Source organism: Lepisosteus platostomus, chromosome 3, assembly GCF_059453375.1.
Source record: "Lepisosteus platostomus isolate fLepPlt1 chromosome 3, fLepPlt1.hap1, whole genome shotgun sequence".
NCBI classification, from domain to species: domain Eukaryota; kingdom Metazoa; phylum Chordata; class Actinopteri; order Semionotiformes; family Lepisosteidae; genus Lepisosteus; species Lepisosteus platostomus.
The window spans coordinates 79,500,143-79,512,522 of record NC_142613.1 but is presented as its reverse complement, the minus strand read 5'-3'; the positions used below and the strand labels follow the sequence as shown (position 1 = coordinate 79,512,522).

Sequence of the window (12,380 nt, the reverse complement as noted above, 5' to 3'; positions counted from 1 at the left end):
AGCCAAGCACAGAAGCCCAATGTCTGATCTTGCTGTTCCTCTCATACTGAGCAGTCAAACAGCTTGCTTCATGTTCCCTACTAGTGGGTGAGCAATTCAATGTTTAGTGAATTCTGCTTCACAACGTTAGGAACAGCCAACATCGAAGGATCATAGACAAAAAAAGGATTTTGAAGAATTGCACTTCCATCACTTATGGAAATCTTTCATATCTGTTTTTTGAAAAAAGCGTCGTACTATTTATTAAAGGGGAAATCAACTGCAATCCAGATTATATGAAGTCATTGAAGTAATAGACATCCATAATATGATCCAAAATATCCTGATAAATTCACAACTCTTCCAATGCCTCACGCGCCACAGCAGATGCTTTATGAAGATAAACCAAGTGGACCAATCTGTGAAACTGACACTGTGGTTTTATGGAGACGTTTAACAACATACAATTATCATGCAAAGGAACAAGTAAAGGTTTATTCCAGGCTGAAAAGAGAAGAAAAGAAACACAACATTTTGGCTGTGGAGCCTTCTTCGCGTTGACACCCTAAATGCTGTTTCTTTTCTTCTCTTTTCAGCGTGGACTAAACCTATACTTGTTCCTTTGCAGCCTACACATGCTGACGCAGCTCCCTACTTGAACATGATCACAAATTATATAAATTCTAAACTGCAGTTTGGAATAATTTATGGGTTTAATATGTGCTGTGCAAGGAAATTCCCATTTAATGATATTTTAGGTTTGCATTCCATCTAAAAATGTTCAAAGTTTATATTTTTACAAAAAGGTAGTGGACTCTGAAAAACACCCATTTGTATTTGAGGAAATATACCTGAAATGCTCAGAAATCTTTACGGAAGTCAGCTACTAAAAACTGTGACGGGTTTCATTAAATGTCAATCATTGTCAAGAGGTGATTCACTCATGACACCCCTCGCAATAAACCTTTGCTTTTTCTGAAATACGGTATTAAAATCCCTCAATCTACAACTCTGAATTGAATTTAGCTCTGTCATTTACAATGAAAGAAGAATACATGAATCTTGAACACATAAAAAGAGACAGCACCGAAAGAAGAAAACAAAACAATTTGCTCGCGTGCTGCGCAGCGGCAGAGCTATGTCGGAGCAATGCGAAAATCCCTGGCTCTCAGCGTGATCCTTTAAAGTCAACTACGCGCTTCGCAGGGCCAGCCAAGGCCTAGCAGAGCACGAAATGAGTAAGTAGATCATTAGCTTGGAAAATGAATGGATAGGCCACAACAACATTCCGTGTAAAAAAAAAACACCCGAATGCTGTATAAATCACTGTGGCCTATACTTTTGTGTCTGGGGGGGAAATAAAAGTTAAAATATATTAAGTGAAATATGTATTACACCCTAATATGGCGACCAAAAGAAAACAAAAGTAATTAAAGGTGTCCGAGTCCATGGGGGCCACATGCTCTAACCTGCAGCTCCAGGACAGGTGAGGTTCACAATCTGCAGTGACTGCATTCCACCTGCTGTCACTCCGGATGAAAAGGGAAGCAACATTTTTAGAGGACCATTCTTGTGTGATTTTGCACACACCAGACTTCTGTTGCATTACTCTAGGGTCACAGATCCAGCCCCACCAGGCACAGTGATAAGGAATCTGGCAAATGGGAACAATTCTGGCTGGGATTGCAGGCTTTTGCCGAAGCAGTTTTCATTTTACTGTGAACCACATTTTGATTTTCAGAAACTGTAATGAGTAAGAACAAATTAATACGAAACTTACACAGACTGTCCCCAGAAAAAAAAATCTGTGTCTGCTTAGATCTTCTAATCAGTACAATGTTATCTTTTTAACAGATTGCAAGATCTGGATATTAGAGGATGCAAACGTTTTGTTTACTGATTAGCCATTCTGTCGCCCCAGGTGACTCAGTACTTAACAGTGTTCTTTGTGAATTACTTTCTTGGAGTGGCTGCTCACATTCTCAAGCAGTTGGAAGAACAAAAGAAAAAGTAACTTACCAAACAAATTACTGGAATGTCCTTGTTTTGAGCTCGGCTTTAACTCATTTGATCCCCAGGCATAACGTCTGTAACTGTCCCAGGCAAACTTCATCATCTGTGAACAGGAGGGAAAGGACAGCTTCAAACACAGATTGAATCACACCGCCTCTTTCAAATAAGTTTAAGTGTTATTTCTTCATGAGCGAAACAGAAAATATAAAAGTGGTTCTATATACTGTAGCTAAAAACACTTAGAATCACTTGACCAAACTTTTTCTGCTTACCCTCCTGCTTGTATTGTTTATTTTAACAATTGCAGTGCAGTATTTTCCCAAGTTTGTATGATATCAAACTCATCACCTACTAAGAATTTTTAAATATGATGCCACAAAATATATCTAACTACTGACTGCGTTCATAATACATTGTTTTAATTTAGTATATATTTTAACATTAAATATATATTGTACTATGCATTTACCCAGATAAATATAATAAATAATAAATTAGAATTACACTAAAATGTATCTAAACATAAACATGTAACATTTTTTAGATAAAATCAAGTAACGTTATGTAGCAAGGTTGTTTAATGTAAATATTTATGGTTTACTAATGAATAAGATAAGGTTTATTCCATTCTGAAAGGAGACGAAAAGAAACACTGTCCAGCTGTAAGCCTTAAAATGTGACGTCAAAACAAGGATCTTACTATGTGGTCATTAAAGACCCCACGGCACATTTTGAAAAAGAAGGGGTGTTAATTACTGTGTTCAGGCTAAATTCCACTCTGAGCTCATACAATCCAGCTTCCTTAAATTTCCCTTAATCCAACTGGCAAAGCAATTTCTCGGTACTTCATGCACTTCAGCGGTGCATGAAATAAGCCTCCTCCTGTACAGAAAGTGATCTGGGATCCTTTGGGATGAAAAACACTATAGAAGTGCAAATAATTATTATTACTAATCTTAAAAAGGAACCGTGGTTAAATTGCTTTAGTGTACAGAAATACCACCACGACTGCCTCTGCATCAACACCGAGGGGTCTAAGAAAAACGCAAGAAGCATAAACACAAGAGCTGCCTAAACATCCGTGGAGAATATTGTCTTTTAAGGAAGAGCAGCTAGACTTTTGTGACCTAATTGTGCGTCAGCAATGTTTTGTGTTGCATTAACGCAGATGAAAAAGTAAACTCCCTACTGGTGAGAGGTGTGTAGAAAAGTACAGACTGATGATTACGTGAATTACAGTGATATTTTATTTACTGCACAATGTTACTCGATCTTTGCTATATGTAGTGTCCAACCTATGACTAGACTAATTTATTATGGAACATGTACAGTACATTTGCTTACAGGTGTGTCAGGCATTTTAATCCTATTGATAGTGATTTCCAACATCACCTGCATGCAAACAGGGTGAACAGACCCAACATCCTGAAACAGCTGTCACTGTCATTTCCAAAGAATTTATGATAAACTTTTAAAATCCAAAAGCAACCCCACTGTAGCAGCAGTAACCAGAAATTGTTTATATTTCTAAAATAGTCACCAATGTTGAGCAGTTTCTTTCCCGACGTACAACAGAAACAAAAACACTAGGCCATTGTCCAGTGTTGTGAAAACAGTGCTAGTGTACAGAGAAGACTCACTTTCCTATTTGTGTGAGATTACACTTAAAATCTTGATTTTAAGCATTAAGCCAACACTATCCACTTTCAATCCTGTTTAAAAGCACAAAGTATTATGGAGTGAAAAGCGAAAAATGCACTTTTTTCTTTTCAAAATAGAGAAGACATTTTAATAGGTTTTGAGATTTGTCACAAATAAGAGGTTTGCCATAAAGCACCTGAGAGAGATCCGAGAGAGAAATAAAATAACAGCAGAAAGGAAGAATTGGTCATATCCATACAAACTGGAAACAAGCCTACTTCAAAATGAGACCCTTTAATCTGATATGTTATCTTTCCATTAAACCTGTTCTTTTGCACCTCCATCCTCAATAGGGTACATGTAAATAATTTATAGATGTATACATTTTCTTGGTAATATATATGCTAGTTATGGTCTACAGTCCATTTAAGTTGTCTTATAGTTGAACCAGTCGATTCATCCTAGAATATATGATGTTGCATTTCAGAAAGGCTTCATTAATGTTTAAACTGCTATAGTAAACAACAGCTTAACTGGACAATTAATCCAGCAATATCTCTCTGGTATCTTAAGTACCAATAATTGGAAGAATGTTAGTATTAAGTTCATTTTAAGGTCAGTAACTGTGCCATACAGAGATTATTAATGACCTACAAATACACACAACCCCTGTTGTCCGGCAGGTCTTCAATGTTCTGAGCAGGATTTGCAAACAGAGCAAGCTGCTGTGTCCAGCAGGTCTGATTACTCCTCTGGGAAAACGCTCATCGACACCGGGCTGATGAGGAGCAGGATAATTACTGAAACATCCCTCTGGTAGAAGATCAAGATCTCCGATATAGTTAGCCCACTGCTAAGCACCAAAACTCACTTGTAACACTGACCTCAAAGCAACGTCCCTGCAGATTGCACTAGGTAGAGTAATTTGTGTCTCAGTACGGACGACTCAGAGGAGCTGCTGCCTCTCTTGTCTGAAATTAGATTAGCTTATTGACTGCCAGGAAGAATTCTTACTCAAGTGCTGGGATGGAGTCTGCCCAGGCCCTGCTATGTTACCCCTCAAAAAGCAGGAACTGGACGAAGTCACATAAACAGTGACAAGACCTATTCTTGTGGCTAAGGTATGCCAACCACTATTTTTTTACCACATCAGATGAATTTCAAACAACGCTGAATGATGAGATATTGAGCTCCTTGCTGTATTGATTCTCACACAACAAGTCCAAGATCCGCGTGCAACACAAAGCAGCAGGCTGTTCTAATGGAAAACTCCTCAGACAGGCCTTTGTCCTCAGGAAAGCAGGAACCCACAGCATCTGTTAAAAGCTACCTGACCGTTTCAGAAAGCAGTAAGGCAGGGGTGTCAAGCTCCTTTGCTATGATGGGGTGTATTTGATTTCTATGTATTTCAAACGACTATACATACCAAAAATTACAGGCACAATCTTTCTATCGCATCTTCATTTGTAGTAATTTACATTTTTGGAACTGATTTTACAGACATACCTCCTTTCAAAATGCAATTAGCAGTCGCTGCGTCTTCTAGATTCCAGTTTAGCTCTACTTGCTCACTGGCATCTGAGTATGTATTTTAGCATTATTAATAGTATTTACAATATCATAGTCCTGATTATTATACACTACAACAATCTCTGTTCTTTTTAAAATATAGTTAAGTCATTTCATTAACAAAAGACAACACAATTATACAGTTGCAAGAAAACGTTTGTGAACCCTTTGGAATTTCCTGGACTTCTGCATTAATTACTCATAAAAACGTGGTCTGATCTTCAACTAAGTCACAATAATAGACAAACACAATCTGCTTAAACTAATAACACACAACCAATTGTACTTCTTCTTGTCAATATTAAACGCATAATTTAAACAGTCCAGGCTGGAAAAAGTATTTGAACCCTTGTATTTAGTAACTAGCAGAACCTCCTTTAGCTGCAATAACCTCCACCAAACGTTTCCTGTAGCTTCTGATGAGACTTGCACAACGGTAAGGAGGAATTTTACAAAGTGTTGTTACAAAATGTTACAAAGACAAAGGAACTGGTGGTAGATTTCAGGAGGAAAAAGGTCAAACCTACTCCTGTCTACATCCATGGGAGTGGCGTGGAGATGGTGGACTCGTACAAGTACCTGGGAGTGCACATCGACGATAGACTGGAATGGTCTAAGAACATCGAGGCCATCTATAAGAACGGACAGAGCCGACTTTACTTCTTGAGGAGGCTCAGGTCCTTCAATGTGTGTAGTAAGATGCTACACATGTTTTATCAGTCGGTGGTAGCGAGTGCCATTTTCTACGCAGTGGTGTGCTGGGGCTCTGGGATTAGAGCAGTAGATTCCAAAAGGCTGAACAAGCTCATCAGGAGAGCGAGCTCTGTCATTGGGTCTGACCTGGACCCCTTGGAGGTAGTGGCTGAGAGGAGAATGATGTCCAAACTGGAGGCCATCATGGACAACTTCTCCCATCCCCTCTATGACAGGCTTGCAGGAATGAAGAGCACGTTTAGCAATAGACTGATTCACCCACGGTGCGACAGGGAGCGCTACAGGAGGTCATTCTTGCCGTCTGCCATAAGACTGTACAACGCATCCACCTTGCGTCTTGGCAGAGGCAACAGCGACAGTGACCTGTTTCTGGACTAAACGCATATACACATATACTGCTACATCTGTTCTCTTTCTTTTTCTTTTTCTTTTTCCCGTTTACAACCACTTTTGTGCAATATATGCCAGGGACCTGTGCAATACATTTATATTTATATTTATATCTATGGTTACATCTATATTTATATTCATACGTGTGATACGATTTTCTGTGTACTGTTCTGTTCTAGTTTCCTCTTGTGTGTCCGGACTGTGAGTAACTCTTGTATTGTATTGTATGTATTGTACTATTAGTATATAATTCGTTACACTGTGGCTGTGTTGTGTGTGTTAAGCTGCTGTTGCACTGCAATTTCCCTCACGGGATCAATAAAGTATCTATCTATCTATCTATCTAGACCATTCCTCCTTCCAAAACTGTGTCAGTTCATTGATATTTCTGGGGTTCCTTGGGTGAACAGCTCTCTTCAGGTCACGTCACATCATCTCAATTGGGTTGAGGTCTGGACTCTGACCTGGCCATTCCAGAACACAAATTTTCATCTGTTTAAGCCATTCTGTTGTTGATTTACTCCTGTGTTTGGGGTCATTGTCTTGTAGCATCACCCAACTTCTATTAAGCTTCAGGTGACGGACCACTGCCTTGACATTCTCCTGTAAAATTTCTCGATACAATTATGAATTCATTGTTCCCTCTACGATAGCAAGCTGTCCAGGCCCCAAACCATGATGCTCCCTCCACCATGCTTCACAGTTGGGATAAGGTTTTGGTGTTGGTGTGCAGTGCTTTTATTCCTCCAAACATAGCGTTGCGCGTTTCTGCCAAAGACCTCAACTTTTGTCACTTCCATCCACAGAAAATTGTCCCAGAAGCATTGTGGAACATCCAGGTGGTCTTTTGCAAACTTGAGATGTGCAGCAATGTTTTTTTTGGAGAGTAGTGGTTTCCTCTGTGGTGTCCTTCCATTAACACCATTATGGTTCAGTGTTGTTCTTATAGTGGACACATGAACAGAGACTTTGGCAAGTTCAGGAGATTTCTGCAGGTCCTTTGCCGTTAGCCTAGGGTTCTTTTTCACCTCCTTCAGCATTGCACTCTACGCTCTTACCCTGATCTTTGCAGGACGCTCACTCCAAGGGAGAGTAGCAACAGTACTGAATTTCCTCCATTTGTAGACAACTTGTCTTACTGTGCATTGATGAACACCCAGGCCTATAGAAATCCTTTTGTAGCCTTTTCCAGCTTGCATCTCTACAATTCTTCTTCTAAGGTCCTCTGATATTTATTTTGATCAGGGCATGGTTCACATGAACAGCTCTTTCTTGAGAAGAGAAGACTCTGTCAGTAACCTTTGTGTACCTTTTTTTTATAGGGCAGGGCACCTCCAACCCACACCTCCAATCTCATCTCATTGATTTGCAACACCTGACTCCTGACTAGCTTTTGGAGAAGTCATTAGCCTAGAAGTTCACATACTTTTTCCAACCTAGATTCTTCTTCTTCTTTGCATTTTCCCTCTTATGTGTGGTCTGCTTGTTTGCACCGAATTTTCCACTTCGTACGGTCTGCGGCGTCTCGGCAGGTGACTTTTGCGAGGTGCATGTCGTCTTTCAGCCGATCCAGCCAGCGCGTAAATGGTCGTCCACGGGGCCGGCGGCCTTCCACCTTCAATTCCAGGGCGGTCTTTGCCATTGATGTGTCCTTGCTGCGGAGCACGTGTCCATACCATCGCAGGCGCGATTCCCTCATTTTCTCAGTGATTGGGGCAACTCTGAGTGTTTTTCACACTCCCTCATTCATGACATGGTCTAGTCTTGTCAAGCCGAGGGTCCATCGCAGCATCTTCATTTCCATCGTGTGGAGTGCCTGTTCATGTTTCTTTGTCGTTGGCCAGCATTCAGTTCTGTATAGGGCCACTGGTCTGACCACTTAGCAGTAGACTTTGGATTTTAGGCGTAAAGGGATCTTCTTGTCACATAGTACTCCAGTGACCTGCCGCCATTTCATCCAAGCGACGCTGACTCGCGTCTTGGCGTCTTGGAAGGTAGTGCAGTCGGAGTTGACAATGAGCCTAGGTACTTGAACTGTGTCACTTTGTTCAGTTGGACTCCACCAGCTGCGATTGTGCCATCGGTTTGATCACCGCATTTTGTCTGCCGCCAGGTCTTGTAGGTGTCCTTTTTTGCCTTGGTTGCCTGCTGCACATCGTCGTTTCACCACAAGGTCTGTTTGTCGATAAAGCGCCGGTTTGGTTTTGTGGTTCCCAGGGTGGTTGCGGCGCATGTCTTGACGCGTTCAGCCAGGTCGGTCCAATCTTTGCCGACTGTTGATCTTGGATTGGGCACCAATGGTCCTACTGTCGCCATCACGACAGCTCGATGTTCTGGTAATTTCCACCATTTGATGCGTTCAATCTTGGTGGTTGGTCGTGCCGGGGTGTGGACTAGGCGGACTTTGGCATCCAACACCAATAGCCGATGTTGTGGGGCGATGTTGTTGTACAGGATTACTTTGGTGTCAGTTTCCATTTTGAAGTCTCGTCGTCTCACCATCCAGTAGTCAATCTGAGATGTTCGACCGCCGCTGTAGTAGGTGATGAGGTGTAATTCCCGGTTTTTGAAGAAGGTGTTGGTGATGGCCAGATCCCAGGCTTCCGCGTGCTCTAGGACCCGGATGCCACCTTCATTACGGTTGCCGTGTCCTTGTCCACCGTGGTTACGATCGAAATTATCCTTTGCTCGGCCAACATGCCCATTGAGGTCTCCGCCAATGAAAAGAATTTCACTGTCATCGATGGCTTGGACGCGCGTTTCGAGGTCGTGCCAAAATTTCTCTCTCTCCTCATCTGGGCAGCCAGCCTGCGGTGCATAGCATGACAACGCAGTGTGCTGGTTCCCATGCAGATTTTGGTGGACATGAGGCGGTCGGTGATTTGGGCTACTTCGGTGACGCTGTCGCGGATCCATTGGTTTACGACCACACTGACACCATTTTGTCTCGTCTTCTTACCGTGGTAGATCAGCTTATAGCCTTCTCCGATTTCTCTTGATTTTGCGCCGACCCATTTGGTCTCTTGAACGCAGGCGATGTCAACTTTTCGCTCCTTCAGGGAATTAGCCAGTTCTCGGCTTCGGCCCGTCATTGTTCCGATGTTGATGGCCGCCAGCCGGATCCTTTTTGGCTGTTGTTGGTGTTGATGATGATGATGGACTAGCTTCTTTAACCGTCTCCGTCCTTTTCCAGCCTAGATTATGAAGGTTTAAATTATGTGTTCAGTATTGACAAGAAGTACAATTGTTTGTGTGTTATAAGTTTAAGCAGATTGTGTTTGTCTATTATTATGGACTTAGTTGAAGTTCTGACCACTTTTTTATGAGTAACTAATGCAAAAATCCAGGTAATAGCAAAGGGTTCACAGCCCTTTTCTTGTAACTGTATACAGTGCATCAACTGGAAAACTGCAGGACTGAAATGTGAGTGATATGGTCTCTGGTATTAGTGAAGAACTATGCTACAGACAATTAGGACCAACACAGCACCTGGGAAAAGTGAAAACCAGCTTGCCTTGTTTTATATATACCAGAGTTTCAGTGTTTAACTGGTAAACAGAATTGACAAAAGGTTAAAGAACCGATTGAATAAGAAAAAATATAGTAAATGAAAAACACTATTTACCTGCCAGATAGCAGCAAAACAAACAGCAATACATTCACTTTTATAACTACTTGCCTTGGAAAGCATGTCTGTTTTCAATTGACACCTGTGAAGAAAACATACATTTCTCTGAATCTCCTAATCCACAAAACATTGTTTACATTTCTTTTCTCCTCTATCGTAATTACAAGCCTCTGTCTCCTATCCTCAGATATATTAGTTTGAGAGATCATACAAAAACACTAGATACAGTTTCAGGCTTCCCCCAACAAAGCACCATCCTTGTCAAACTGGGTCTGTGACAGGAGCAAGCAGTGGCATCATGACTGCGTACAGGTGGAGAACCACAGTGTGTGTGTGTGTGTGTGTGTGTGTGTGTGTGTGTGTGTGAGTGAGAGAGAGAGAGACTGGTGCAGGAATATCAAGATCTGTGTGTGGGCTTATATGTGTGCGTGTGTGTGAGTGTGTGAGAGAGAGTGTGTGTGTGAGAGAGAGAGAGTGTGTGTGGGGGTGTGGGTGTGTGTGTATGTGTGTGGAGGTGTGGGCGTGTGTGTGAGAGAGTGTGTGGGGGCGTGAGAGAGTGTGTGTATGTGTGTGGGGGTGTGGGTGTGTGTGTGAGAGAGAGAGAGTGTGTGTGTGAGAGAGAGAGTGTGTGGGGGTGTGGGTGTGTGTGTATGTGTGTGGAGGTGTGGGCGTGTGTGTGAGAGTGTGTGTGTGTGAGAGAGAGAGTGTGTGTGGGGGTGTGGGTGTGTGTGTGGGGGTGTGGGTGTGTGTGTATGTGTGTGGAGGTGTGGGCGTGTGTGTGAGAGTGTGTGTGTGTGAGAGAGAGAGAGAGTGTGTGGGGGTGTGGGTGTGTGTGTATGTGTGTGGGGGTGTGGGTGTGTGTGTATGTGTGTGGGGGTGTGGGTGTGTGTGTATGTGTGTGGGGGTGTGGGTGTGTGTGTATGTGTGTGGAGGTGTGGGCGCGTGAGAGAGTCTGTGTGGGAGTGTGTGTGTATGTGTGTGGGGGTGTGGGTGTGTGTGTGAGAGAGAGAGAGTGTGTGAGAGAGAGAGAGTGTGTGGGGGTGTGTTTGTATGTGTGTGGGGGTGTGGGTGTGTGTGTATGTGTGTGGGGGTGTGGGTGTGTGTGTATGTGTGTGGAGGTGTGGGCGCGTGAGAGAGTGTGTGTGGGAGTGTGTGTGTATGTGTGTGGGGGTGTGGGTGTGTGTGTGAGAGAGAGAGAGTGTGTGTGTGAGAGAGAGAGAGAGAGAGAGTGTGTGGGGGTGTGGGTGTGTGTGTATGTGTGTGGGGGTGTGGGTGTGTGTGTATGTGTGTGGAGGTGTGGGCGCGTGAGAGAGTCTGTGTGGGAGTGTGTGTGTATGTGTGTGGGGGTGTGGGTGTGTGTGTATGTGTGTGGAGGTGTGGGCGCGTGAGAGAGTCTGTGTGGGAGTGTGTGTGTATGTGTGTGGGGGTGTATGGGTGTGAAGGCCACACAGGCTCAGACAAGGTGCAAACTGCATCCCGCTATGGGCTCTGATTGCTACTTGTTACATGGGTAGAAAAATGGGTGGAAGGACGAATATCTGACAACCCGGCAGCAAAGGACTGACAGAAAATACAATCAACCGGTTCAGCCCATGAAAACCACACTTGTCTTGAGTGAAGCTGTAGCTTCCATTTTTCATGAGAGAGGATGCTTTTTTCTAGGAAATGGTTGTGTTAATTAAGTATCCAAGTAAAAAATTAATACTATCCCTTGCCGTTCGATAAAGTTGCTGGTGATCAAATGTAGAAGTTGCTCCAGCTGTTAAGAACACATGAAAGGCTACAAAAGAGACCATTCGACCCAGCTCACCCATTCGGCAGTTAGTGGCTAACCGATCGGGTTTTCTCGTCCAGCCCATTCATGAAAGATACCAGAGCTTCTGCTTCATAAACTTGGTTGGTTGGCTGGATCTTGGCACCCACATCGCACCATATAAAAAAGTGCCTCCTGTTCTCAGATTAAAATTAGTCTCCACATCATTTCCGTATATGACCTCTGGTCCGTGTGTCCCAGCTGATACAGAAGACGTTCACTTGCTCAGGGCCTGAGGATTAAGGATTTTGAAGAGTTAGATCTGCTCCCCTCACAGTCTTCTGTCTTCAGCAGAAGGTGCTGTTCTGCCTTATTTTTCTTCGTAATTTACTTGTTAAACCATTTGGAATATTTTAACCTTTTAATGGACTCATTCTTGCTATGCATACATATTTAGCTTCAAGCAGAATCTCTTAAGCATGGCCTCATTCCTTTAAAGCCCATTTTCCTGAATCTGCAATCTTCTGATTTTGACTCGGTACAGTTTCAAACTATAAAATATTACCATCACGGTTCCCTAATGCATCTTTTCACGTCACTTTCCTCACCCAGTCTTATTGTTTGAAAGGACCAGTTCAATGCCAGAGCTCCCTCCTGTAGGTGCTTTGACTTCTTTCTTACTGTTTTATCATT

At 42.7% G+C, this 12,380-nt stretch overlaps 1 protein-coding gene across 2 annotated transcripts in view; it reads right to left on the bottom strand.

Annotated features, from left to right (window-relative positions):
* man1a1 (mannosidase, alpha, class 1A, member 1) overlaps positions 1 to 12,380 on the bottom strand; it is a 196,373-nt gene that overhangs the window by 130,775 nt on the left and 53,218 nt on the right. For both annotated transcript variants that reach the window (XM_088627015.1, XM_088627017.1), the window contains one exon: positions 1,999 to 2,095. In XM_088627015.1, coding sequence (XP_088483141.1) covers positions 1,999 to 2,095 — 97 coding nt within the window. The remainder of the gene's footprint in view (positions 1 to 1,998; positions 2,096 to 12,380) is intronic.